At 35.6% G+C, this 18,119-nt stretch overlaps 1 protein-coding gene across 1 annotated transcript; it reads left to right on the top strand.

Annotated features, from left to right (window-relative positions):
* Positions 1–3,382: 3,382 nt before the first annotated feature.
* LOC138348127 (uncharacterized) lies at positions 3,383–10,875 on the top strand. The gene is made up of 3 exons (XM_069296736.1): positions 3,383–3,809; positions 10,453–10,511; positions 10,762–10,875. The coding sequence occupies exons 1-3, from the start codon at positions 3,383–3,385 to the stop codon at positions 10,873–10,875; spliced, it is 600 nt and encodes a 199-aa protein (XP_069152837.1).
* The last annotated feature ends 7,244 nt before the right edge of the window (positions 10,876–18,119 follow it).

Raw genomic sequence — 18,119 nt, 5'->3', positions numbered from 1 at the left:
TTACTTTGGAGGACAGGGTTCAAGAGGTTACTCAGTCCGACCAATTCAGTCTTCACTACAGACTGTAGTTGGGGGTCCACCTCAGACCGGTCAACACTTCTCTGAGAGACCTATGCTTGAATCTAGAGAGTGTTATGGATGTGGAGAGACTGGACACATTAAGAGGTATTGTCCAAAATAGAATTACAGACCTCCAAATGTTAGAGGTAGAGGTGGTTATGGAAGAGGCCGTCATTCTAGGGGATGCAGTGGTCGAGGTAATGGTGGTTACCAAAACGGTCGGGGTGAAGGGCAAACTTGAGCCACTATATCACAACATGGTAGGGGCAACGGTCAGACAGGTGAGAGGGCCCATTGTTATGCTTTCCCTGGGAGATCTGAAGTAGAGACATCTGATGCTGTCATCACAGGTAATCTTTCGGTTTGTGATTGCATGGCATCTATATTATTTGATCCTGGATCCACGTTTTCTTATGTATCTTCTTCATTTGCTACTGGTCTTCATTTACCTTGTGAATTACTTGACATGCCTATTCGTGTTTCTACTCCGGTGGGTGAGTCTGTGATAGTTGAAAAATTATATAGGTCTTGTTTGGTTACTTTTGTGGGGAGCAACACTTATGTAGACTTGGTTATCTTAGAAATGGTTGATTTTGATGTAATTCTGGGTATGCCTTGGCTTTCCTCAAATTTTGCGATCTTGGATTGTAATGCTAAAACTGTGACGTTAGCCAAGCCTGGGACAGATCCGCTAGTGTGGGAGGGTGACTACACTTCCAATCCGGTTCGTATCATCTCCTTTCTTCGTGCTAAGAAAATGGTTAGTAAGGGTTGTTTAGCGTTCTTGGCAGATCTCAAGGATGATACTACTCAAGTACCATCAATTGAGTCGGTTTCGATAGTCTGCAAATTTTTAGATGTGTTTCCCGCAGACCTTCCTGGTATGCCACCGGATAGAGATATTGACTTCTGCATCGATCTTGAACCGGGCACTCGCCCCATTTCTATACCCCCTTATAGGATGCCTCCCGTAGAGTTAAGAGAATTAAAGGCCCAACTTCAAGAGTTGCTAAGCAAAGTCTTCATTAGACCAAGTGCATCTCCTTTGGGTGCTGTGGTTTCGTTTGTGAAGAAGAAGGATGGGAGTTTTCGGATGTGCATAGACTACCGGCAATTGAACAAGGTAACTATTAAGAACAAGTATCCTCTTCCTCGCATTGATGACTTGTTCGATCAGTTACAAGGTGCTTGTGTCTTCTCTAAGATTGACTTGAGATACGATTATCATCAATTGAAAATAAGGGCAACGGATGTGCCAAAGACTGTTTTTCGAACGAGGTATGGGCATTACGAATTTGTAGTGATGTCTTTTGGTCTTACGAATGCCCCTGCTGCATTCATGAGCTTGATGAACGGGATTTTTAAGCCATATTTGGCTCTCTTTCTCATCGTATTTATTGATGATATACTGATATACTCAAAGAGCAAGAAAGAACATGAGGAGCATTTGAGAATGGTATTGGAAATGTTCAGAGAGAAAAAGCTTTATGCCAAGTTCTCTAAGTGTGAGTTTTGGCTAGATGCACTGTCCTTCTTGGAACACGTGGTGTCTAAGGATGGAGTGATGGTGGATCCTTCTAAGATTGAAACAGTGAAGAATTGGGTAAGACCTACTAATGTGTCAGAAATAAGGAGCTTTGTGGGGTTAGCTAGCTACTACCGCCGATTTGTCAAGGGATTCTCTTCCATTGCTTCCCAATTGACGAACTTGACTAAGCAGAATGTTCCATTTGTATGGTCGGACGAGTGTGAAGAAAGCTTTCTGAAGCTCAAGACTTTGTTGACTACCGCACTTATTCTGACCTTGCCCGTAGAGGGTAAGAACTTCATTGTTTATTCTGATGCATCCTATTCTTGTTTGGGTGCAGTACTAATGCAAGAGAAGAATGTGATTGCTTATGCTTCGAGGCAATTAAAAGTGCATGAACGTAACTATCCAACTCATGATTTGGAACTGGCTGTGGTAGTGTTTGCATTAAAGCAATGGAGACACTATTTATATGGGGTTAAGTGTGAGGTCTACACGGATCATCGTAGCCTTCAGTATGTCTTTACTCAGAAAGATTTGAACTTGAGACAGAGGAGATGGATGGAGCTACTAAAGGACTACGATATCACTATCTTGTATCATCCGGGAAAAGCGAATGTTGTGGCAGATGCTTTAAGTAGAAAAGCGGGGAGCATGGGAAGTCTAGCTCACTTGTAATTTTCTAGACGTCCATTGGCTAGAGAGGTTCAGACTCTGGCTAACGACTTGATGAGGTTAGAAGTAAACGAGAAGGGAGGATTGTTGGCTTGTGTGGAAGCAAGATCTTCTTTTCTTGACAAGATTAAGGGAAAAAAGTTTGATGATGAGAAACTAAGCAGAATCCAAGATAAGGTATTGCGGGGAGAGGCTAAGGAAGCACAAATCGATGAGGAAGGTGTTTTGAGAATCAAGGGAAGGGTGTGTGTACCCCGTGTCGATGACTTGATCAACACTATTCTGACAGAGGCTCATTGTTCAAGGTATTTTATACATCCTGGTGCAACCAAGATGTTTCGTGACCTAAAGCAACACTTTTGGGGGAGTAGAATGAAGCGTGATATTGTTGATTTTATTGCCAAATGTCCAAACTCTCAGCAAGTAAAGTATGAACACCAGAGGCCCGGAGGAACACTTCAGAGAATGCCCATTCCTGAATGGAAGTGGGAAAGGATTGCAATGGATTTCGTGGTTGGTCTTCCAAATACAATGGGTAAGTATGACTCTATTTGGGTGATTGTTGATAGGTTAACTAAGTCTGCTCACATCATTCCGGTCAAGGTGACTTACAATGCAGAGAAGTTAGCCAAACTTTACAACTCGGAAGTGGTGCGATTGCATGGGGTTCCACTCTCCATTATATCAGATAGAGGTACGCAGTTTACCTCTATGTTTTTGAAAACATTTCATGCGGAATTGGGTACTAGGTTAGACCTTAGTACTGCGTTCCATCCTCAGACCGGTGGTCAGTCTTAGAGAACGATTCAAGTTTTGGAGGATATGCTTCGTGCATGTGTGATAGAATTTGGTGGCCATTGGGATAACTTCTTACCCTTAGTAGAGTTCTCCTACAACAATAGCTATCACTCAAGTATTGATATGGCCCCATTTGAAGCATTGTATGGGAGGAGATGTCGGTCTCCCATTGGTTGGTTTGATGCATTTGAAGTTAGACCTTGGGGCACTGACCTTTTGCGGGATTCATTAAAGAAAGTGAAGTCTATTCAAGAAAAGCTTCTAGCGGCGCAGAGTAGGCAAAAAGAATATGCAGATCGAAAGGTTAGAGACTAGGAGTTTATGGAGGGTGAGCAGGTCTTACTGAAGGTTTCGCCAATGAAAGGGGTGATGTGGTTTGGTAAAAGAAGTAAACTAAACCCAAGGTATATTTGTCCCTTCGAGGTTCTAAAGTGCATAGGGGAGGTGGCTTATGAGTTAGCCTTGCCTCCAGGTCTGTCCGGAGTACATCCGGTGTTTCATGTGTCTATGTTGAAAAGGTACCATGGGGATGGAAACTACATTATCCGTTGGGATTCAGTTTTTCTTAATGGGAATTTCTCTTATGAGGAGGAACCGGTTGCTATTTTAGATAGAGAAGTCCGCAAGCTGAGGTCGAGGGAGATTGCATCCATCAAGGTTCAGTGGAAGAATCGACCCGTTGAAGAGGCCACTTGGGAGAAAGAGGTTGATATGCCAGAAAGATACCCACACCTGTTTACAGATTCAGGTACTCCTTTTCGCCCTCGTTTTTCTTATTATGATTGTTCGAGGATGAACGATGGCTAAATTAGTATCTATTGTAACGACCCGTTTAGTCGTTTTGAGCAGCAGATTTTATTTCAGGAAAACTGGCTGAGACGACTGACCCCACGACGGACCGTCATGGGCACGACGGACCGTCGCAGGGTCTCGTTTCAAAACACTTAGAAAATCTGAAATTAGGTACTTAAAATTGACTCTCTGAACTTCGTAACCAAATGGCAGGACTTACCGTCACATGTGTGACGGACCGTGACAGACTCTTTGGTGGAAATTGAGTCTCTGAACCTTGCGGCGACCTGCAGGACGGACCGTCGCAGGCACGACGGGCCGTCACAGGTTGCGTAATCCCAGTCTGGGTCAGATTTCTTTAATGTTTTAAGGGACGTTTTCGACTATTCCTTTTTTAATTATAAAGTTAGTAGGTTAATGTTAATAAGTCTAATTACTTGGGGGTTAAAAGAGGTAACCTTAAGTTAATTAGTGTGTTATTATTGCCATCTTTTATTCTTAATTTCATGCTAATTAGGTTAAAAGAAAGAGGGTTTGAATAAAGAAAATAGAAAGAACAAGAAGAGAGAGAAGGTCGATCGAGAAGGGGAAAGCACAAAGCTTTGAGGATTAACTTGCTTGATTTCAATTCTTCGGTGGAGGTAGGTTATGGTTACATGCTTTCATAAGTAAACTCTTAATAGTGAATGATATGTATTGGTAGTATTGTAAACCCTTCTATATGCTTAATTGTATACTTGCATGAATGTGATTATGTAATTGTGATATAATAAGCATGATGAAGCTATTGAATCCTAAATCTTGAAAAGAAACCCTAATCTACTTTGTTAATGATGATGCCTTGGTATAAAAGAAGGCTTGATGAACGAAAGTAGTGAGATAAGGGGATCGGGTGCCACGTTATGGTACCAGGATAGTATATGAGGATCGGAGTTTCACGTTCCGACACCAGGATAGTATATGGATTGGGTGCCACGTTCCGGTACCAGGATAGTATATGAGGATCGGAGTGTCACGTTCCGACACCAGGATAGTATATGGATTTAGTGCCACGTTCCGGTACCAGGATAGAATATGGATCAGGTGTCACGTTCTGACCCCAGGATAGAATGATGATCGGAGTGTCACGTTCCGACACCAGGATAGAATATGAGGAGCAGAGTGTCACGTACCGATACGAGAGGAATAAAGATAATGAAATCTTGAAAGATGTTAATATACTAAATCTAATGAATCTAATTCTTAAATGAGTATGATGAGGAGGCGTGAGTCCTCATTGATGTGCTTAGGATTTAGAAGTCTAATCCTAGAATGAATCTAACTCTTACTCGTCAGCCTGCTTCAATGGACTTGTTCCTTCGACGTGTTCCATCAGTCGTCAAGCTTCCTTCAACACTTCCCCTCAAACTAGTGAGTAGAGAAATTGTAACTCCTAGCTTGTTGTAAAAACTAGAAAAAAAACCCTATTTTGTTAAGGCTTTGGTATAAATATAAGCTAGCTGATCCTTCGACATTACAAATTAAGTAAGAAGTTGTCCCCTGCCCCTTTCTCCCCAACAAAATGATAATCCAGTTCAACATGTTTGGTTCTTGCATGCATAACTGGATTAATCGTCATGTACAACACAATCATATTATATTAATACTATGTAGGAACATATCGAAGGAACACTCCAAGGTCATGGAGATGATATAAAATCCAAGTCATTTCTGCGGCAGTAGAGGCTAGTGCTCTATAATTAGCTTTAGCGCTCGATCAAGCTACTGTGCTTGGTTTTTTTGAGGTTTAAGAATACAATTTGCACCTATGTAGATACTAAAACCTGTAATTGATCTCCTAGTTTTTTTACAACCTCCCCAATCAGCATTTGAGTAGTCATACAACCTACACGGTGATTGTGAAATAATACTGAGTCCAAAGTGTAGAGAACCTTTGATGTACTTGAGTATCATTTTTACTCCTTGAAAATGTTCAACGTTTGGGCTTTGCATAAATTGTCTTGCTAAATGCACAGCATGAGTGATATCAGATCTTGTGAGGGTCAAATATTGAAGACTCCCTACTATAATTCTTTAAAATGATGCATACACAAAACTTCCCACAGCTTCATGCAAACCATGTTTTCAAGCAAAAGGAGTGGCTACAGCCTTTGCCAAAGTCATCTCTGTCTTTGCCAAAATCTCAGCACCATATTTGCTTTGGTTTAAGTGAATTCCACCTTCGAAATAGTTCACCTCAATTCCTTAGAAGAAGTGTGAAGGGCCAAGATCTTTCACAGAATACTTCTTTTCAAGTTGTAGAACCAACTCTAAAACATGAGATGAATACTTCCTGTGACACTAATATAATCCACATAGAACAAAGAGAAATATTTTTCCTTTGTGAGTTTGCAAAGTAAATAGGCAAGGGTCAGTCTTACTACAAATAAAGCGAAGGTGTAATAGATGCAAGTTGAACCTATAAAACCAGACTTCTGTGGCTTGTTTAAGACCATACAATGCCTTTTTAAGTAGACATACATGTTGAGGATACTAGGGAACAATAAAACTAGGGGTTTGACTCATGTACACGTTCTCTTGTAAGAAGCCTTGTAGAAACACGTTTTTTACCTCTAGTTGTCTAAATTTCCACTTTGAACTGACAACAATGGATAGAACCACCATAAAAGTTGTAACTTTAAACCACATAACTAAATATTTCTTCAAAATCTAGCCCTTCAAGCTGTGAGAATCCCATTGCCACAAGTCTGGACTTATACTTATCTATTGTTCCATCAACTTTTAATTTTCTCTTGAACAACCATTTTGATTCAACCAACTTCATATCAGGAGATTTAGGCACAAAAAATTATGTGTTCTTAGTATGTAAAAGACCAATTTCTTCTTTCATTGCTGCTAGTCAATAAGGTGATTTTAGTGCTTCCTTAGTAGTATTTGGTTCTCTCACAATTTATGTGTTGCTGCTAGCAACAAGTAACAAGTGTCGTTCCTTCGCCTTGTTCCTGGTTATCATATAATGCCCTTGTGGTGCAGGAAGTACCTTAATTGTACATTAACCAAGACAGTGGACTGGATTGTAGCATTGTAAACTTGAAGGTCAAGTGATACATAAACTCAAATGGTTGTTTGATGATGATCATTGGTTAGACCTTTCAGAGCAATTTGTTCCTCACTTCTGCTGGCATATTCAATATTTTCACCTGCATTTTCATTGTTAATGTATGGATCATGAAATTCAACCTTTTCTTCAACCTATGATATTGTTCTTTAGAGTTCAATAATACTCTTATCATCGATGTTCGTTTGATATTGCTTTGGAGACACATAAAGTAATGTGTTTTCATCAAACACAACATGTCTGGATATGTAAACCCTCCTTGAAGCCTCATTCTCTTTAATTGAAGTTATTATTTTCTCTTTTTTGTGAGTAGTTTCCTCTTCCCCTGCCTCTTTGGGAAGTGAATGCCATATTATTGTTGTTTTAAGGCACTTCTTCTTCCTCCTTCCTCATATCAAAACCCCTGAGATCATTAACAAACGTATTAAATGTAGGATATGGTGTCTTAACTAGCATGACTGTCCTGAAGTTCTTGTAATTATGACCTAGACCTCTAGGAAAATTAATCATTTTTTCTATCTTCATCTACAGACTTGTGAATGGTCCTATTCTAGTTATACTAGGCATCCTACTACAATATAAATAATTACATGAGTAATATTGTATTAGAAGTCAAATACATTATCCTAGTTGACTCCTATAATATTAAATAGCTTAGTCGTACGTAACTTAAGATTTAGTAGTCTAATCCTAGTAGGAGTGTGGCTCTAACTCGTCAGTCTGCCTCGATAGACCTGTTCCTTCGATGTGTCCCATCAGTCGTCAAGCTTCCTTCGACAGTTAGTGCACATAATTTATGGAAAAAAACTCAGTGAAGGCTCAAGCTAGATAGTGTTCTAAAGCTAAAAGTAAGTTGTAGGACGAATTTTCATTATTTTTTACTTTTATGTGAGATTCAAGTTATTTCTTTCTTTTTCATAAAATACGTTTTATTTTTATGATATTAAACTAAATATATATTTATACCATTTTTTTTAAATCTTGTGTTCTTAAACATATCATGTGGAAGTTAAATTTAAAATTGATCCATATAAAAGAGTTCCATACAAATAAAACATTCTTTTTTTTCTTCAAAAAAAATTACGATAATTTTATAGTTACTAAAACATTAGGCCTTTCCATTTTTGGTAGCGTAAGGCATATGCCTCATATTAAAAGGCATAGAGCCACCCTCTGAAGAAACCTAATTAAAACAATAATAACAAAAGTAAGTTTTTTTCCAAAAAAGAGCAATAGTATACTCTGATGAGGGGTGTACCTAAATTCATTGTGTAATGATAGCAACAAAATTAAGTTATTTCTTGTTTCCTTCTAAGATTTGTAGTTTTTTTAAAAAACTAAACTGTTAAGAAAAAGTAAAATATTTGTGTAATTCTAATTATGTTTTCTTGAGAAAACATAGGTTAAAGGCATATGGACTTATGGCTTAGTCTTGAATAATGAATATCACTTGGTTTAACTATCAATACTTTTTTTTAATTTATAGGAATATGATTCATCATTCAAGTCGTGATGGTTTTAGGTTTAGTTATGGGTTTGGATATGAATATTTTAATTAACAAAATAATACCATTTCTCATGATTTTGGTGTTCTTATTAGTAGCTTATACATAAATAAAAATTTCATGATCAATTTTTTTATTATGTTTCACCAAAATATTGAAATTAAGTGTGTAGTTCACTAAATTTATATTTTATGCTTCTTGTATAACAAATTTTTGGGGTCATATAATCCAAAAGAGGTTAATTGTAATACTAGTATTAGTTGTACCAGAATTATATTTAATGTCAAACAGTGTACTAAAATTTCATACAAACTATTCTTATATAAGCTACCAAATGACACCTTTAGTGCTAAAGGAAGTGTCAAGTATTATTTTAAATTCACTTAGTAAACTACAAGTAGTTGATAGTCGATTTACCTGGAATTTGCTAGGAAGATAAACAATAACAGAAAGATGCAGTAAATAATTGACACAAAAGGCTTTATCCTGGTTCGGATCACCAACGCGGTCTCTAGTCCAAATCCCTTGGGATTTAAGGTTTTTCCTTAAGAGATTTGAAGATATCTTTGTGTTAAAGAAATTTGAAACTTTATCATGTTTCATATGCAAATCACATTTCTACATTGACAATGCCTCAACTTGTATGCCTACACTCATATTCTTTCTTTTCTCTTTTCTTTACAATTGTATCACTCACGTGTTTACGAAGCTTTATGAAAGAGAAAAGAAAACTTTTGGCTAAGCTCAAGTAAAGTTGCACATTTACAGTACAAATCAAGGTCGGTTTATGTAGATGATGATATGTTCTCTTGTAAGGAAAACCCCAAGGGATTTATGTCAATCAAGGATCAATTTAGGGAGTCCTAGATTGGGGCGATTTTGTTATCTGTATCCATGAAGTAAATCGCTTCTTCTGCTTCCATTTTGCCGGTTTGATATTTTTTTTGTATGATCAACATACTTTTTATCTTGTGGCTTGATTTATCTCTCTTTCCTTTCTTGATGATTCGGTTGTGATCTCTGCAAAGAGTGCAAGTATTCTACTTTATTTAGACTTTCATTTATATGTTGATAAACCATATATTACTTTCCTTATTTTGTCCCTTAGATTTGAGGCTTGCCTTTATAATGCTACTTTGCAACTTCAAACAAATATTTTCCTTCTTGAAGTCGTTTGAGCTGATGATCTCCTTTTTGAATTTGTGACCAACGAAAATTGAGATCAATGCGTTAAGTGTCTATTTTTAAAATCAACTAACTCGAAGTAGTTAACAATCTTCCCCTTTTTATAATGATAAGATTGATCACAATATTTTATTGTAATCTTTACAATCAATTTTACTGAGAAAGTTAGTTGTACTTCCACGAGGTTTCATGTCATAATTCATTGATGTATGCAGCTCTCTGTGTCGTATCTCCCCCATCTCACAGAGCGGTAAGAAAGATAGATTTGTTTTCTCCCCCTTTTAATAGTATAAAAGAATTGCGAAAAGTATTCGAGATTAAAACAAAGACAGCAGATAACAAAGTAGTCAAAGAGTCAGACAGACAAAAAACCAGTAGTCCCAGAGACAGAGAGGTACATGCCCCTATAGAAAGTTAGTGCAAAAAGTAAAGGTGCAGCCAGTAGATTTAATGACCAACCCAAAAGTACTTGAGGGAGTTATTCACTTACTCACAGAAGGTGTTGTACGAACGTTCCACATTCCACAGAAGATTGGAGTATGAGGTCTGAACTGTAACAACAAGCACATTGTTGGAGGAGTTTACTCCACTCTTCAGAGAGTCAACTTGTTGGATCAAGCGATTTACCATTGAGATACCTTTCTGCTTAATCATTTTCATGGCAATTCGCAACATACCGATATCACTGTTAGAGTATTTCTGTAAATGAAATACCTTTCCATAACATCATGAAAGGTCTCCAAGTTTCGTTCTACAGCTAAATGTATATTTTTGACCTCCTCATTGTGCAGCAATAAAAGAGCGGCAAAATAAACCGAGATTTTTTACGATTCAGGAGAATTTGCCCGAGGTTTGACTGAGTCCTTTTTTACTCACTTTTTACCAACCTGCACATACCGCATACTAGAAAAAAATATGATACTAATAAGTTGCATTTATAAGATAAGGGGTAAGCATAGAAGGATCCACAAAACTTTTCACAATAATCCTCGAGATAAGCAAGCCAAAAGGAAGACTTGCCGAGACATTCAAGTCTTCAACACTTTACCACATATACGCCTTGAACCATTCTGCAAGTTGATGCGGTATTTTTTAAGCAGGAAGTAGAGAGCAAATACATCACGAGTAGAGATATTACTAAAGGAGCCCTTCTTGGGAATAAGCGTTATGGCCGGAATATGTGCAAGAATATTATTGTCAAAACATTGATATAAGGACCCAAATTCAGAAATGTGAGTGTCGGGTTCAACCACAACTCGCTTTTCACCATCTAGAGAAACTTCAAAGTCATCATTCCATGTTCCGTTCATGTATGGAATTACCCTAGAAACATAGTACCAAACACATCTTCGAATAACTTCTCATTGATGATAAAGCGTTTACCGAGCACCAATGATTCCAACTTACCACTTTTAGTGAGATGCAGAGATTTGCATAGAACAGGCAAACCGCATCATCAAAAAGCTCAAGACCACACAGAGTAAAAAAAGAGAGACAGTTTCTGAGATTTGAGATAGGAGCTTACCGGGTAGCGCTACTCCCTTAATCTTTCCTTCTATTTTTGTTTTAAAAATGTTAACTCTTTGTGTACAAAACCTTATCATAGATGAAAGAAGATTACAAATAAGTTCAAGTGAAGTTGTTATTGTGACGAAAAGATGAAACAAAAAATCTAACAATAAAGAACACCAAGTTTAACATGAAAAAACCCTTCCAACCTAAGGTAACCACCACGGGATCGACAAGATCAAAATTGATTCACTATACCAATAAGAGGGTTACAAATATTCTTCTAATGAATATATAACAAGTGCCAAAAAATAACAAACAATATCTACACCAAAAAAATAATAAATAGAGAAAAACACCACCAAAACCCAGCCTCTGTTCGGGATCTAAAATAGGATCTTGATGACCTCCGAATCAAATCTCCACCATTCAAATAAATAAAAAAAAGATGTCAGGAACACTCAGTCCAAACTGCAGCACGATCCAATGGTTAGTTAATCATAAAACATGATTTGAATGTTGCTCGTCGGAGAAAAAAACTGTTGTAAAAGAACCCTTTTCCTTCTTTCTTTTCTCTTGTTGAAAGCTCTCTTAAAAACCTCTCTTATATTCTAATGTATTTCAAAGACAATATCAATGATCAATTGAATTATTCTCTCAATATCATCCTCTATTAATGGAGTTTGTTTTTCCTTACAAAGCCAAAACCAACTACAAATAGAATTACAATTCCAATCCTTTTCCTTATAGAATTGGAAACCAAATCAAGAGAATAATTCCCATACTTTTTCTAGTAGGATTAGGACATGGGACTTTGGAAGGAACATGGGCAATAGCCCAACAAACTCCCCCTCCAGGCAAGGGGCCAAATAGACTTAAAGTGAAGTAACTTTTGACGGGCTTTTTGCCGGCCACACTTCTAAAAAACTCATGACTGTCTACAATGAGTTCTTTCCACTTATATCTATTATTATCTAACATGACTTCATCATAACATTCAGGTTCTCCCATGTTAGTTAATAGAATATACTCATCATGAGAATAACGTGTTGAGCTTTGCTTCTCTCTAGTAGATCTTCTACAAGAGGTTTTTGGAGAATCTGAAGTGATCATCTCACCATGAGTTGGTTGATTATCAAAAACAACATCATCAATAGAAACAATTACATGTTTAACACTCTGATCATTATCTTGATTATTACCTTGGGTTCCCTCACATGCATGAGATATATTAATAATAGGAATTGGATCAACATCACCTAAGCTCTGATCAGCATGAGAATCTAGTTTCTCAGTCCTGTCAATATCTTCAATAGTTTGATCTTCAAAGAGTGCACCATCACGACTTCTAATGTCCTTCTTATCAATTGGATTATAAAAGTGATATCCAAACTCAACTTGACCATAACAAATGAAGATGCACTGCTTAGTTTTCACATCCAATTTCCACCACTCATCTTTTAGAACATGCACACAAGCTTTACACCCGAAAACTTTCAAGTGATCATAAGAGACATCCTTATCAATCCTAACTGTTTTTGGAAAATCACCACCCGACAACAGGAGAAAAATTGATAACATAATCAACAGTGTTGAGTGCTTCAGCTAAAAATGAATTCGGAAGTTTATCCTATGAAAGCACACATTTAACTCTCTCAACTTAATTTTTGTTCATCCTCTCTACCAAACCATTTAATTGAGTAGTCCTTGGAGGAGTCTTCTGATGAGGAATTCCTTGCGATTTGCAGTAGTTATCAAAGGGACCAATATACTCACCACTATTATCAGTGCAAATACATTTTAATTTCTTTTTCCCATTTGTCTCTCATATAAGGCTTGAAACTATTTAAACACATCAAGCACATGATTTGTGGATTTTAAAGGATATAGCCAAATGTTGCGAAAACCGTCCTTAGTGAAAGTAGCAATGTAAAGTGCACCGCCTTTTGACTTTACTTTAAAAGGACCACACATATCTGAGTGTACTAGCTCCAATAGCTCACACTTTCTTGAAGGTGGATGAATGTGAAAAGAAAGTCTTCTCTATTACCTTTCTAAGCAATGAACACATCTTTTCACCTTTGCTTTTTTCATACCAGCAAGAAAATTCATCTTAACCAAATAGGTATTTCCCCTTTTGCTCATATGACTTAGCCTCTTGTGCCACAATTCTTATAAAGTCTCGCTCTCTACAAAATTTTTAGAGTCACCAAGAATCGATCCTTGTGTCACGTTTAAATTTGAATGTTTTCTTCCTCGAGCTAAAATCAATGAGCCGCTTGTGAGCTTTCATTAGCCATTGAACAAGTCATTATGATAGCTATCATCATCTAGTTGTCTTACAGAGATCAAATTTAAGGGAATGTCTGGACCATTCTTGACATTTGCAAGGACCAACGTTGAACCAATATTTATTTTAAAACAAACAGTGCCAATAACGAACACCTTAACCTCGCGAGCATTACTCATCTTTACCACCTCAGAGTTAACAGAAGTATAAGATGAAAATAAGTCTTTTATTGGTGTCACATGTGATGTGGCTCCAGAATGTACTATCCAACTTGTATCTTGAAATACAAAATTTATGACATCTTTATCACAAGCGAAGAGAAGGTCATCTTGAACAACAGGAACAACATTATATTAATTGTTTTCTTCCTTTTTCCCTTCTTTAAGATCTTGCTTCAATTGTTTGTAAAATATTTTAAAACGTCCTTTCTTTCCACAATGATAACATATTATATTTGGATTCTCTTTTACCGCTACTCCTTTGATCTTTACTCTTCTGTCTTCCTTGATCTTCTATATATAGAATATCTTAATATGAAGATATGTCTTGATATTTTCTTCTAATCTCTTCATTCAAAACACCACTTTTTGCATATTCCATAGTCACCTTTCCACCAGTGGTAGTATTTGTTAAAGAAACATGAAGAGTTTCCAAGAATCCGGTAGAGTATGAAGAAGCCATGTTCTTTGTATTTCATAATAAAAATTAACACCCATTCCTGATAGCTGATCAAGAATACCCTGAAAATCATTTATATGATAATAAATAGAACTGTTCTCCTTGTACTTAAAAGTCATTAATTTCTTTAACAAGAACAACTTGTTATTACTAGTTTTTTAAGCGTAAAGTGTCTCTTACTATTCCCACAATGTTCTAGCATTTGTCTCATTCACAATATGGTTACGGACATTATCTTCAACCCATTGTCTTATATATCCACATACTTATTAGTGCTCAAATTTCAAATTTTCATTGGTCACATTCTCGGGTTTATGAGCGAAAAAAACCAGAAGATGTATTTTCTTCACGAACAATAGATCATTCATCTTGCTTTTTCATATGCTGTAGTTTCTTCTATTTAGACATACCATATTGGTCATATTTCCCTAAATATAGAAAAACTTAGCTATGATATCAGTTGTTGTGCGGATACGATGAAACCAAAAATCTAACAATAAAGAACACCAAGTTTAACGTGGAAAAACCTTTCAAACCGAAGGTAACTACCTCGGGATCGACAAGATCCAAATTTCTTCACTATACGAATAAGAGAATTAAAAATATTCTTCTAATTTCTACACAACAAGTGCCAAAAAAGAACAAACAATAGCTACAACAACAAAAGGTAAATAGAAAGAAACATCAGTCAAACTCAGTTTCTGTTCGAGATCTAAAACAGGATCTTGCTGATCTCCGAATTATGTCTCCAACATTTAAGTCAACTACCAAGATGTAAGGATCACTCAGTCCAAATTTCTGCATGATCCAACGATTAGTTAATCGGGAAACACGATTTGAATATTGCTGGTCGGAGAAAAAGACTATAGCAAAATAACCCTTTTCCTTCTCTCTTTTCCCTTGTTGAAATCTCTCTCAAAAACCTCTGTTATGTTCTAATGACTTTCAAAGACGATATCAATGAGCAATTGAATTATTCTCTCAAGACCATCCTCTATTTATAGAGTTGTGCTTTTCCTTACAAAGCAAAAACCAACTACAAATAGGATGACAATTCCAATCCTTTTCCTAATTGAACTGGAAACCAAATAAAGAGAATAATTCCAATACTTTTTCAAGTAGGGTTTGGCCATGGGACTTATGTTGGAAGATGGCCATTAGCCCAACAGTTTTGTGCTTCAGACAACTAGCAAAAGAGGTTTTATATATTGTAAGCTCTTATGAGAAACCCAAGGGTATTTGAATCAAGGATCTTTGATCTTATCCTTGAGTATTTTGTAATTGATCTGTTAAATCATGTCCATATTAGATATGTGCATGATAGATCAATTCTTTCCTTGCGTGAGGATTTTGAATCTTGGCTTGATAGTCGTGTGTGTTTTGATCCTTTCCTTAAGTTGATTTATCTTGTACTCTTTGTAACTATTGGTTTGATGATGTTTCCTTAACATTTTCCCTAGCTTTTATCTTCGATATCCTTGATTGATTTTCCTTGAATGCGGCTTTGATTTAACACATGTTGTGAGATTTGATCTTATTGAACAAATATTTACATTCCATTCTTAACTAGTGCGCCCATCCTTAGTGTGATCACTGAGACTATCTCGATTGTAGACTTGTACTTGAGTTGTATCTTTTTAACTTCCTGCATCAAGAACCTTGTCAGTATTTTCATTATTAAAATTTTTGAATATGAGGTTAACAAAACAATGCCAAGTTTGTAAATATTTTTTTTTTGAAAAAAAGCATAAGTACTCCCTTGAGCTATTTTCAAAATTTTAAGAACAAACATTTTCTTTATATGTCCTAATACCTCCTACAACTATTTTTAAATGTAATAAATACATATTTTTTGGTGTTAAGGTGGCTTAGAGAGTGTTGAATGTAAATAACAAGTAAAAAAAATGATGAAAGAAAAAAATTAATCAGTATTCAACATATGTCCTTTCTTAATTGCACATTTTAGCATTAGTTAGTAAACATAATTGATAAGTAAGATCAGTGACGGCTCAAGCTAATTACTAGTATACATTCAAAAATTAGTTGGGAGCCTAAATTTTAATTACTTTTTTTCAATGTGAGATTGAAGTTATTTCTTTCGTTTTGGTAAAAAATGTTTTATTTTTATGATCTTTATATATATGTGTGTGTGTGTGTGTGTGTGTGTGTGTGTGCGCGTGCGTGAATGTATGTATGTATGCATGTATGTATGAATGTATGTTGTATTGATCTTGTGATCTTAAACATACCATGTGAAAGTTTATTTTATAAAATGGTCCACAAAAAGGAATCTGAAAAAAATTAAAACATTCTTTCTTTTTTTTGCCAAAAAGCTTATGATAATTTTATTATTACAAAAAAATTAGGCCCTTCAATTTTAGGGTTTAAGGCATATGCCTCATCTTTAAAGGCATTGAGTCACCCTCGGAAGAAACCCTAATTAAAACAACAATAACAAGAAATATACTCTGATGATGGGTTTATCTAAATTAATCGTGTAATGGTGGTTGTAGAAACAAAATTAAGTTATTTCAAACTTGTTTTTCTTAAAATTGTAGTTTTTCAAATAGTTTCACTATTAAGAAAAAGTAAAATATTTGTAAAATTCTAATTATGTTATCTTGAAAATGCATAGATTAAAGGCATATAGACTTGTGGCTTAGTCTTAAATAATGAATATCACCTTGTTCAACTATCAATATTTTTTAAAAATATATAGGAATATGATTTCTCATTCAAGTTTTGATGGTTTTAGGTTTGATTATCGGGTTGGATATTAATATTTGAATCAACAAAACAATACCATTTCTCATGATTTTGGTGTTCTTATTAATAGCTTATACATAAATTAAAATTTCAGGATGTACTTTTTTATTATGTTTCACCAAAATATTGAACTTAAGTGTGTAGTTCACTATATTAATATTTTATGCTTCTTGTAGAACAAATGTTTGGGGTTATATATGCCAAAATAGGTTAATTGTAATACTAGTATTAGTTGTACCAGAGTTAAATTTACGATCAAACATTGTACTAAAATTCATACAAACTATTTTAAAATATACTACCAAATGACACCATTATTGCTAAAGGAAGTGTTAAGTATTATCTATACATTTATAATGTTACAACAAACACATGTCATTCCGATAGTATTTTGATGTAACCACTCAATACTATAAATTTCTAGTACAAAAAGTATAACATCACTAATTTAAACGTCTAACTTTTTTTTAAATTCTATACAAAAATACTTTATATGTGTTTGATTTAACTTAAACCAAACGAATTTATATCAAGAGTTGCAGATTAAAGAAAACAATGAAAATGTCATCTAAAAATAATTTCCTTAGCATTTTTTAAACATGGAAAAAAGGTTACATTTACATCCTATTATGCACTTTTTTTTAAATCTTAGAGTTGTGACATGTTTGTTTGTTTTTCATGTAGTTTGTACTTTGACCTTTCATATCGTACTTTTGTTTACTTTCTACAGATTCTCGTGCCTCTGGATGAACAAGGACTTAGTTTACCTTCTCTTGATTAACTTAGCAACCTTAACATTCATTTAATCGATGACATTCTAAGTAGGTTATCTTTTCGAGATGTTGTTGGAGTTAGTACACTTTCGAAGGACTGGAAATATATTTGTTGAAGAATTCCACAAGTGAAGTTTGATCAAACAGTGTGGAAAATACCCGAGGCTTGACTTCCTCTACCATTGGATTTATTCCAATTATTGATAGTTTCCTCATATTTCATAGAGTAATTATATTGAAGGTCAAACTCAATATTATTAGTCTAAAAGTGTGTCCTGATGTTGATCGTTTGATTTTTTCCCCAGACACAGATCATCTTAAATATTTTGTCCTTAAACTTCCAATTACTTATCCTCCATTAAGGTTGCCTAACGTTTTTTTAATTGTTCAACATTGAGGCATTTGTATCTCAAGGAATGGGAAATACTGCTTTCATGTTTCT

Source organism: Solanum lycopersicum, chromosome 4 (assembly GCF_036512215.1).
Source record: "Solanum lycopersicum chromosome 4, SLM_r2.1".
In the NCBI taxonomy this organism is placed as follows: domain Eukaryota; kingdom Viridiplantae; phylum Streptophyta; class Magnoliopsida; order Solanales; family Solanaceae; genus Solanum; species Solanum lycopersicum.
The sequence above is the reverse complement of the archived record's forward strand: the minus strand, read 5'-3'. Positions and strand labels throughout refer to the sequence as shown.